Below are 11,957 nucleotides of genomic sequence, written 5' to 3' on the forward strand. Positions count from 1 at the left end.
ATTTACTACCCCGATTTTACCCGTATACTATTACCATAAATTCAATACTTCGCTATGCTCAAGGTTGTTGGGATGGAACTTTAGGAACTAAAAATTTATTAATGTTGACATATTTGATTGTCTGCAACGCTATAGAAGCCACAATATAGCAAGTTGATCAACAGAAGATTAAAAAATATCCAGTATTATTTTGATCCTCAACTTTGCTATGGTTATTAAAAGAAGATTATTCGATTTGGTTGTATAAATCTTGAAACAACCTTGTTGCAATTATTGTTTCTTTCTTTAACGTCAATAATTAGGTATGGCTCAGTAGAGAAGCGTTAGTCACAAAAAGGATTAGGGCTAATATTAGTAGTATTTGGCTGAAATTATTAATATTGGTAGTATTTTTGCTTTCAAATGGGGATTTTGCATCAATACCCGGTTTTGGGATTACAATTGAAGCTATACCTATTTGTAAAAATATTTACAAATCTACTCACTTTACGTTCAACTTCAGACTAATCGGGTCTGAAATTATAAAAAAATTAGTCTGAAGTGTAATGTACTTAAGGCCAATTAAGTCTAAAATGCAAAATTGTACTTAAGATGTTGTCACGACCCAAAATCCCGCCATAGGTGTCGTGCTGGCGCCTAGTCTCTAAGACTAGGTAAGCCATTTACTTAGAAAAGTTAAACCAGTTTAACAACGATATTTTAAAGCAGAGTATAATATAAAAGCCGAAATAATGGTGATACAAACCTGCGCGGCGATAATCATAACAACCCTCCCAAGACTGGGTAATACAGAGTCACGAACTCTAGCTGAATACATAGAAATATCGTTAAAAAAAATACAATATTGTTCGAATATCGAATTAACAGTGCAATCAAAAGAAAAAGGACTCCAAGGGACTGCGACGACCAAGCAGCTACACCTTGAATCCTCGCGATCAAGAAGCTAACTCTGCCTGAGTCTGTTATCTCCAATACCCAGATCTGCACACAAATGAGCAGAAGTGTACTTTAAGTACACCACGGTGAGTACACCAATAAGTATCAAGACTAACATCGGTGGAATAGTTACGAGGTACAAGTCAAGACACCTACTAGTCATAATAACATGTGCAATATATAAGTATAAAGCTAATAATGAAAGCAAGAATCAGTAAATGGCAACAAGGAATAACATGTGATATAAACAGTAAAATAATTAGAACATCGTTAAAGCACCAGTGAAACCAAATAAGCAAAACAGTGACAACCAACTAATCAAGCCATCCTAAAACAAGTCTCACAACCATATTACTCCAGGATACTTCATCCCAAAATCACAAGTCACGAGTCCCAAATCACAAATCAAATGTTCACGGCACCTCGTGCCCCCATTATCAATTACCAACGCATGGACAACTCACGTACCAATATCTCAATATGCCCGGCATGGTCACAGTCTCACAATGACAATCCGCTGGCGTGGTCAGAGGCTTAATACCACAATCTCCCCGGCATGGTCACATGCTTACTTTCATAATGGAAGCTGATAAAACAAAAATACATGGACATGGTCAATGAATGTCAAGTTTCATACTCTTGAACCTGTGTAAACGGCATGCTATGGTGTATGCTTGTGCGAGTGTACTAATACATTCCACATCAATAAGTAATATCAAATATATCAAGTAGATCATTGAAAGCAACACAACCAGTAGCATGACATAAACAAGGAAAATCACACCATCACACGAATATCATCAAACATAATACCCTCATGTCATCACATATCATCCGTGACGTAGCCACCCTTATCTCTCCATATTGATAACATCATAATAGTCACCATTATCGCTCCGCCCAGACATTTAACATAATAGCCACCCATATCACTCTGATAGCCATTTGTATCACTCCGCCCTGACAATATCATTAGCCACCTGTATCACTCCGATAGCCACACGTATCACCCTGACAATATCATTAGTCACCTGTATCACTCTAATAGCCATCGGTATTAACTCCGCCCTGACAATATATAATAGCCACCCGTATCACTCTGCACAATCATCACGAGTGAGATGTTACCCTTATGCTCCGCATAACGACAATCAATCCACATAACCAATTCACATGTGATATCATCACAACAATACGGCATATCAACTCGTACCACAAGTACCCATAGGCCACAACCTCTTAACAACAACAATATCGATATCACCACAACACATAGCCCACGACTCAAACGCGATGTATACAAAATTTCAACAGCAACAAAATGAACGGGGAAAGTAACTCAACAATGAACAATACCACATTAAACAACAACTTCAACTAAAACAGGTTAATGACTTTCAATGACTTCAACTTCAATTAATTACTTAAGAATAAACTCAATAATAAAGGTATTTTCATGAAATGGCAAACTTCGAATTCTAGTGTATGACAAAAGCTAACAATGAAAGAGATGGCATGAACTAGAAACTACGTCTAAATGCATGAGAATAACCCGACAACGAAAGGGTATCATGTAACAACAATTTCAATTAAGAATAACTCAACAATAAAGGAGGCCACATTACAATAAAAGAGATAACAACTTCAAATAAAGCATATAAGAGTAAACTTGACAAATAAAAGATATCTCATGTGCTAACAATTTCAAATATACATGAAAGAATAAACTTAACAAAAGAATGTAGAACGTGTAATGACAACTTCAATTAAATGCATATAAGAAGCCTAAGAGTCTAATCCTGTCAATTTTTTTATTTAAGGTCGTGTACACACTCGTCACCTCTTGTACACGTCTTCCACATAATTCAAATAGTGCAATTAAACCAAATCCTATGGGGTGGTAGTTTCTCTCACACAAAGTTAGCCAAGATACTTATCTCAAAGAAGCTAAATCAATACTCTAAAAAGACTTTGTGTGAAACAACCTCCAGACTGCTCGAATCTAGCCAAAATAACTTAATGTCATAAATAAAATCCATAGGAAACACAATAAAGCTTCGATCTTTAATGAAAACTAAAAAGTCAACCCCGGGCCCGTACCTCGGAACCCGACAAAACCAATAAAATCATCATTTTTGTGTTTTAGAAAGTTTTTACAAAAATCTCTAATTTCTCCAATTCAAATCAATAATTAAATGATAAAAATAAGGATGGAATCATGAAATAATCAAATCCGGGTCAAGAATACTTACCCCAATCCAAATTATGAAAATTCCCTCCAAAATCGCCCAAAATCGAGTTCTCTAACTCAAAAAGTGATAAAATATCATAACCCTTGAAATATAGTACTTTATATTCTGCCCAGGTGTTTACCCATTGCGATCGCGAAGCCAAATATCAACAACTTCCCAAACGTTCTTCGCAAACGCGTGAACATAGTAGCGAACGCGACAGACAGTCTCCAACACGCTACGCGAATGAGGTGTCCCTCACGCGAACGTGGACAACAAAACCCCTAATGTCCCTTCCTGGCATTCGTATACGCGATCGTGATACTTTTTATGCGAACGCGAAGGAAACAATCTTCCATGCTTCGCAAACGCGATCGCCTCTTCGCGACCGCGAAGAACAAAATGCCTGCCTCCACAGTAACTCTACGCGAAAGCGTTTGCTTCATCGTAATCGCGATGAAGAACATCAGATATCATAACCAGTAGTTCAAAAACATAGAAAAATGACCTGTAGCTCATTCGAAATACACCCCAACCCCCTAGACCCCGCCCGAACATACCAACAAGTTCCATAACATAACGCGGACGTGCTCGAGACTGCAAATCATATCAAACAACATTAAAACTACGAATCATACCTCAATTCAAGTCTAATGAACTAACGAACTTTCAACTGCTAAATCTAATGCCGAAACATATCAAACCAACCCAGAAGAACCTCAAAATTTGCGTGCAAGTACCAAATGACACAATGAAGCTATACCAACTCCCGGAATCACAATCCGAGCCCGATATCAACAAAGTCAACTCCCAATCAAACCTCTCAAGCTTCCAAACCTTCAACTTTTCCAACTTTCGCCAAAATGCATCAAATCAACCTACGGACCTCCAAATCCAAATTCGTACATACGCCTAAGTGTAAAATCATCATACGAAATTATTGGAATCATCAAAATATCATTTTGGAGTCGTCTACACAAAAGTCAAATTCGGGACAACTCTTACTATTTAAGCTTTTAAAACAAGAATCATTCTTCCAAATCAATCCCGAATCACCCAAAATTGAATCTGATCATACACGCAAGTCATAGTACGAAGCTACTCGAGATCTAAGCCACCGAACGGGACGATAATTCTCAAAACGACCGGTCGGGTCGTTATAGATGCACTTAAGGACAAACATGTCTGAAGTGCTATAAGTATTTTCATGCACTTAAGGTCAGAGAGGTCTGAAGTGAAAAACTGCACTTCAGGTGTACTTAAGACCAAATAGGTTTGAAGTGTAACCAATGATTTCATGCGCTTAAGGCCAAAAAGTTAAAATAAAAAAATTGCATTTTAGTGCACTTAAGGCCAAATAGGTCTGAAGTGCAACTAATGGTTTCATGCACTTAAGGACAAAAAGTTTGACGGGAAAAAATTGCATTTCAGATGCACTTAAGGCCAAATAGTTATGAAGTGCAACCAAAAGTTTCATACACTTGAGGCCAATTAGTCTTAAGTGAAAAAAATGCTCTTTAGATGCACTAAGGCCAAATAGGTCTGAAGTGCAACCAACGTTTTCGTGAACAAAAATTTATTTTTCGAATTTTAACAATTCAATATACGATTTAACTACTAAATCTACTCCAAATGAGCTCAAATTTGAAACATGGCCTCTAAATATCATCAAGAACAAACCTCAATCATCAATTTGTCAAAACAACAATAAATCTAACGAACTTATTTTGCAATTATGAAAAAGAAGAAAAAGAAACCCTAAGCAATAATAAAAAATAAAGTGGCACAACAACTCACCACTGTAAAATATCATAAACTACCTTAAAATATGTTAACAAATACCATATAAAATCACTAGAAGAAGAAGAAAGAGGAGAGAAAGACGGGAGCTGTCTAAACTTCAAGTACTAGTTAAAAAAGAAATTTTAAAAAATGAATACACTGGGCGACCAACTAGGGTGCACTCGTAATTTTCACTTTAAAATGAAAAGATTAGGTAGTTTCTCTTTTTAGTCTATTTCCGGTGTTTGGCATAATTTCATGATTTGACGGAACTTTCTTGGTATTTCTTCTTAAACTTTTTTCTCATTTTTTTTATTAAATCAAATAATTAGGTTTGTTAAATATGAGGCAAAAAGTGTTCATTCAAGAATATATTTTTGTCATTTTGGTAAATGGATAAAAGATGAGAAAATAAAAGGGTAGGAGGAAATACAAGAAAGAAGAAAAAGTCGTTAATTATAATATGGAGAGCAAGAACATGGGGACGCACCAAAAATGGCGACTATATAAACTCGGCCGTTGACTTGTCTTCAGAATTCAGATTTGTCCCTTCTCTACATTCTCTCTTTCTGGTTGAAGCTATTGCCACCATCACAAAACTGCAAAACCAACAGACTAGCTAAACCAGGAAACCACACTGTAAAATCCTAGCAGTTTACAGTTAGTTAAAAAAAGGAAAAAAAAATGGCGCATATATAATGTAATAGTATCTTTATTTCAACAACAATATTAGTTTTCCAAAAATTCCACCATTTGTCAAAAAAGTTAAACTACGCTGTTTTCAGACAAAAAGTTCATCAACTCATCATCTTCATAAAATCAAGATTTCTCCTTTTAACTTTGTGAAGCAAATTATGGCAGCAATTTTGTAGTTTAGTGGAAGATAATAAGGAGAAAGCAAAATTTGTGGGAATAGATAGATGGGGAATTGTTTTGGATCAGGGATTTGTGACCAAAATCCTAGTAGCTCCATCCCCAGCTACTCACCTAGACCTTCAACCCCAGGTACTTTTTTTTTTGCACAAGTATATATATGCATTTTTATAGTCTTTTTCTTTTCTGGGTGCTCACCAATTTCACTTTTTTCTTGTTTCTTTGTGTAGTAATAGTTAGTTCTTTATAGCAGTCTCGTGAATGATTTTGTTAAAGTTACTCTTTTTGTAAATATTGTGCTTTCTGTTTTTTTTTCCTGTCAAATTCCCAAATGGGGTTCTCTTTTTGTTTATATGGAAAATTTGTGACCATAAATTTGGAGATGTAATTTTATGTTCTTTATAATAGTTGCTAAAGCCCCTTTAAGAGTTCATAGATTTGAGCACAAGGGAATGTAAAATATCAGAACTTTGGTATTTAAAGGAGTACTTTTTGTGTAGATACATCAAAGAACAGTGGTGTTGGATTTTCGACTAGCAGCAGTGCTGGGCATAGCCGTTTTTCAGCTACCGCGAGCGAGGACTCATATTTCAATGGAGAAATATTGCCTACTCCAAATTTGAAGACATATAGCTTTTCTGATCTGAAGGCTGCCACAAGAAATTTCAAGTCTGATACGGTTTTGGGGATCGGCGGTTTTGGGACGGTATTCAAAGGCTGGGTCGATGAGAAGACCCATACTCCAACTAAAGTTGGCACTGGAATGGTTGTTGCCATAAAAAAGTTGAACTCTGAGAGCATGCAGGGATTTGAAGAGTGGCAGGTATGACAACTGAAACGTTTCGATACAAATTATAAGCATTTTCTTCTTTGCACAATGTTGGACCTTCATTTGGCGAAGAAGCCAATACTTTGACCTTTGCTGTTGGAGAAAGAGCTCTTGCACAAACTAGGAAAATGCCCGTGAATGCAAAAACACATAAGCCAGTATGGCTACCTTGTTGCTGACCATTTAGGGGTAATTATGAGGTGGTGGTTGTTAAATATGCTGAAAATTTGGGTATCCAGTTTTTTGTTAACTAGTACTATCATGTATGAAACATTTTCAGTTTTGGTTCTTTAGTCAAGTAAACTCTTCGATGGGCTAGTCGATGGTTAGACAATGTGGCTTTAGAAAACTAGGATTGCCTCTTACATGGATGAACTCTTCCATAAAGTTGAATGAATAAACAAATAAAGTAGAAATATGTGTGTACTGAGACTATAGTTATTTAAATGCAATTCAGTCTTGAATCAGTTATTGATAGGATTCGAATTGCTTAATTTGCATGTTTTCAAGCTGGAAGTAGGCATTGATCTTGCTAGTTGACATAAGTGTACTGATTATACGCAATTACTCGTTGAATATAAAGTCTTTTATTGATTTGTTTTGAGTCCATATTTCTCCATTCAGACCCCAACCAAACTAATAAGGTATGAGAAAAACTTTTTCTTCGATTCTCTGGTTCACTGTACATTTGCTGTCACTTATTTGAGATGCCAGTGTAACATTGAGCCATTTTTTCAATTTTTCTTCCCACAATGGCAGCAGCTTGTAATTAAACAACGATTTTGTGATAAGTAATTTCTTATCTTGTCAAAACTGAGTCAACAATATGATATAATGTGTCAAACTTCCCATCTTACTTATCTAATCACACACTTTGAGAAATTTATACACATCTGCTTCCTGTGATAATCATCAATTTCATCTATAGGTGTTTAAGATTTTAGTTGCTGAAATAATTCTGTAGTAACTTCAAGTTACCTTGTTCTTGACAACATTTTCGACAACTGTACAGTGGGTCAATATTTAATTGAAATCTTCAGGTTAATTGTTGTGTGAGGAGACATGAAATATATAAGAGCTATCAACCAAATTATATTGAAGACTTCTCTAAACTTATGGTCAAACTTAGCAAACTGAAATAAAGTTTCTTTTCATATTAAATAAATAGCTGATTGAGTGGAAGAGGAAGAATACAGCTTCTGGATATCCAAAATCCTGTCAATTCAGGAACAAAAAGCAGTCTTTTACAAAATTAACTCATATTCGAGATAAAAATTGAAGCAAGATTATGGGTTTCCATGTGTATTAGGTTATCTGCCACTGCCATCCCTGAAGTTAAGATGGACGTACCTTTATCTTTTAGAGAGAGATGCAGTTTGTTTAGTTAGGCTTCATATATCCTTATTTCAATATCAGGAATGTGCACCTGAACTTTTCAGTTTTTTCTTGTTTTTTTTCTTGAGCTGTGGGTCTATCGAAAACAGCCTTTCTGCCTTCTTAAGGTAGAGGTAAGGTCTGCGTACACTACCCTCCCAAATCCCACTTTTGGGATTACACTAGGCTTCTTCTTGTTGTTGTTGTTGTTTTATTTATCAACTAACTTCTACATTGGTATGTTACCTGTGATTCATAGTTAGATACTTTGGTTAACACTCTTAATCGTTTAATTAAATGCAGGCAGAAGTGAACTTCTTAGGAAGGCTTTCACACCCGAACCTTGTTAAATTGATGGGATATTGTTGGGAAGACAAGGAACTGTTACTTGTATATGAATTCATGTCGAAGGGAAGCTTGGAAAACCATCTTTTCAGAAGTAAGAAGTTTTGTGGTAGAATTTCAACCTAAACAAGCTAAATATTGATATGGTGCACTGATCTCTGGTATGTCACTTTACAGGGAGTACAGCTATTGAACCACTTCCTTGGGAATTGCGGCTCAAAATTGCCATAGGAGCGGCACGAGGCTTAGCTTTTCTACATTCTTCAGAAAAGCAGATCATTTACAGAGATTTCAAGGCTTCCAACATACTGCTTGATGGGGTACGGTCTGCTAACTTGTACTTTATTTGGTTAGGCCAGTTTTCTAGTATATCATGATAATAAGAGAATATGGACAAATCAAGGCTAGACTGAAGCGACAACTGCTACATTGGGTTGACACAGTGGCGGAGACACCCTTTAGTAATGGGTGTCATCAGACACTCTTTCGCATTTTTCTTATATGTATGTGTGAATAATATTTCTAAAGAACAATATGTATACATATACTAGCTCGACGCTACTTGAAAATAATGTAAAGTAATACCTACCAATTTGGTACACGAAGTAAATTCTTAAAACCACCACAATCCTAGACCTAAACCCACCTACAAACTGAATAGTGACTATAAATAGACATCGATTGTGCGAAATCATGCATATTCCATTGCCCTTGGCCCATTAGGGCTTTGTTCTAGTGGTAAGAGCGCAGGGCATGATATTTGGGTTAGGCGCACATCATTATTTACCGAGTTTTGAACATTGTGCCACTGGTCCTCTAGGATTTCTCGGTAATTAAAAAAGTGTTGCATATGCCACTGGATTTGACTTGTAGATGTTGCATATCCAATGCGCTTGCTTCTTGTTAGTAGCTGGGTAATTAGAATCAATGGTAGTTTGACTGACATTGTTTATTTTCCTTTTTGCTGTTTGGAGTATAGGCTTGTGATTGATTGAAGGGTACAGAGAATCTTGCTATAGCTTAGTGCATATCCCTTATTGCTTTCTCTTTCTTTTTCCTTCATCTTTAACATAACTGAAACAACAAGACCTAGAATCGGCTGGATTCCTGAAATTATTCATTTCTTATATTTTGGCTTTCAGAGGATTTCCCGTTCCATATGGTTACCCAATATTTCTCTCAGAGGCTGTGAATGTGTACATTATGCAATGATCTGATGATCCATACTACTGAATTTGAATGTTTTGTTCAATTCAATATCATGAACATCACTGCATCTAATTTCATCTTGTTTTTCCTTTTCCGATGGGACTAAATTGAAAGGATAAGGAGTGCAACTATGTTTCTTCTTCAGTAACTTTTCCTCCTTTCCAATTTTAATGTACATCTGCATAGCGGCCAACTTTTGAAGGTTTTCTGCTTTCCTATTTGTAGAATTACCATGCAAAGTTATCAGATTTTGGCTTAGCTAAAGTGGGGCCTTCAGATGGGAACTCACATGTGACTACTCGTGTTATGGGCACATACGGTTATGCTGCTCCTGAATACATTGCTACAGGTGAGCACTATTTATGCGCCGCGCCCTTATCCCTTTACTAGACTTGAATCTACATATGAAATAGACATAGGTGTGCATGCACATTTTTTGAACCACTAGCAGTAATTTGATCATCGATCTGTTATGCATTTAAATTGAAATTATAGATGTACAAGAGTTGAATTTTTTAGGCTAAACGAAGCCCCAGTCTTGATTTGTCAAACTCTGGCTTTACCTGATTTGCCGTTGAGCAGAGTGCAGGGGTGGACGCACAGATGTTGGCTTTTTTTTTTTCCTTAACAGATATGATCCTCGAAATGACACTTTAACCACATCTGTATAAGCAAATACAATTCCAGCGAAATTTCAAGAAAATGTATAAACGAAAGCAAATACTATTATGGACTAATACTTCATTATTAAGAATAATAAAAGCCCAAAAAGCAAGAACTCTTTTTTTAAAAATTTAAAAATATTCTAAAACAACCTATAATTTGGTTTGCTCATCTATTCTATAGTTTTTACGTACTCCAACTCAAACAATGCATTCTCTGGTGCCCTTATCCCAACTCCACGCAATTTTCTAACAAGCTAATAGAGGTTAGCTTCTTCTTCTTTTCACTCGTAAAACAATTTAAGTATTTTTTTTAGATATCTTTAGGATTAGTGTTAATATAATGATCTATAATTTGGAATTTTGGAACGTAAAGATTTGCTTTACCGCTTTTCTTTGGAATGAAATGTGAAGGTAGATTTTTTATACTTTCAAAAGCGCAAGTGGTTCAATGATAAGAAGATAGAGTTGAACCCATAAGATATAAATCATTTATCCGCCTCTATTCGAATATATTTTACTAAAATGATCTTGTTATAGCAATTTGTTTATTGGTTCAGTTCTTATATAAAATCCTACTGACAGAGTGCTGAGACACAGAAACATTTTCATTATATCACATTAATCCAAGGATTCTTGTCATGTTAACAGGTCATCTCTACGTAAAAAGTGATGTGTACGGATTTGGTGTCGTATTGCTTGAGCTTTTAACAGGTTTACGAGCACTTGACACAAAACGACCTAGCGGACAGAATAATTTGGTTGACTGGGTGAAACCAATGCTTTGTAACAAAAGGAAGCTGAGGTCCATCATGGACGCCCGAATGGAAGGCCAATATAGTTCAAAGGCGGCATTGGTTGCTGCTCAGCTTAGTTTAAAATGCCTTGAGGGGGAACCTAAGAACAGACCTTCCATGAAAGAAGTAGTCGAAGTATTGGAACAAGTTGAATCTATGAAGGAGAAACCAAAACCTTCCAAAAGTAAATCCGAGCCTTCATCTCATCGATACAAGCAATCACCGAGAAGTGGTACAAGCCACCATGGATTCAGAGCCGGATCTGGAAGATGACAGGTACAAATGCGAGCTGAAGAAAAATTAGTTTGTTTGTAGATTTTGTTGTAATTCATTATTTTGGATAACAAATTTTGTATTGTCTGTGTTGAAATTATAGGATTTCATCTGTTGAAGGTATCAATCAGTACAGCTAGGCTAGGAGTAACCTCTCACTCACAAAATGTATTACTATATAGTAATACTTATATTCTTTTATCACCAAATGATCAATCAGCTTTCAATTGGGATCATAGTTTGTTAGACATAAATGACTGTGTGCTACTCTCCTCTTATAAAAAGAAGAGGATATATTGGAGTAGTGAATTGCATTGCAGGACTAATAGTAATCCATAAAATGACCACATATGGTGCCTTGTTTGTCTTCCAATATCCTTTAATCCTACAAGTTAATGGAACAACAAAGATAGATGGAAATCCAACGGATGTACTTTCAGTAGGTTCACTTATATAAATAAATCATGCAATTATCGGATCAAAATAAATTTTGTCAGTTCAATCTAGTTGAAATTTGGAGACGTATGAAAAAAAGAGACGACATAATCTTCTTAATAAAGGCAAAATAGTCTGCAGACCCATTCTTTAATAATACCCAGGCATCATAGTTATATTCTCAATGCAAGAAACTTGTCAAATCTACCAT

General features: G+C 35.9%; 1 protein-coding gene and 1 long non-coding RNA gene across 3 annotated transcripts; one reads left to right on the top strand and one right to left on the bottom strand.

Annotated features, from left to right (window-relative positions):
- Positions 1-735: 735 nt before the first annotated feature.
- LOC138906710 (uncharacterized) lies at positions 736-5,544 on the bottom strand. The gene is made up of 2 exons (XR_011414295.1): positions 5,440-5,544; positions 736-981 (listed from the first exon to the last, which is right to left on the bottom strand). It is a non-coding gene; the product is annotated as an uncharacterized lncRNA (long non-coding RNA).
- Positions 5,231-11,520, top strand: LOC104097111 (probable serine/threonine-protein kinase PIX13). 2 transcript variants are annotated; one of them, XM_033656381.2, is made up of 7 exons: positions 5,231-5,954; positions 6,323-6,645; positions 8,329-8,464; positions 8,548-8,690; positions 9,805-9,928; positions 10,893-11,314; positions 11,415-11,520. In XM_033656381.2, exons 1-6 carry the CDS (start codon positions 5,870-5,872, stop codon positions 11,309-11,311), a joined length of 1,230 nt encoding a protein of 409 aa, XP_033512272.1. In that variant the 5' UTR covers positions 5,231-5,869; the 3' UTR covers positions 11,312-11,314; positions 11,415-11,520. The 2 variants fall into 2 exon arrangements, with proteins under 2 accessions (XP_033512272.1, XP_070052310.1); XM_070196209.1 differs by having other exon boundaries at positions 10,893-11,520.
- The last annotated feature ends 437 nt before the right edge of the window (positions 11,521-11,957 follow it).

The sequence above is a fragment of the Nicotiana tomentosiformis genome, chromosome 2, assembly GCF_000390325.3.
Source record: "Nicotiana tomentosiformis chromosome 2, ASM39032v3, whole genome shotgun sequence".
Lineage (NCBI taxonomy): Eukaryota > Viridiplantae > Streptophyta > Magnoliopsida > Solanales > Solanaceae > Nicotiana > Nicotiana tomentosiformis.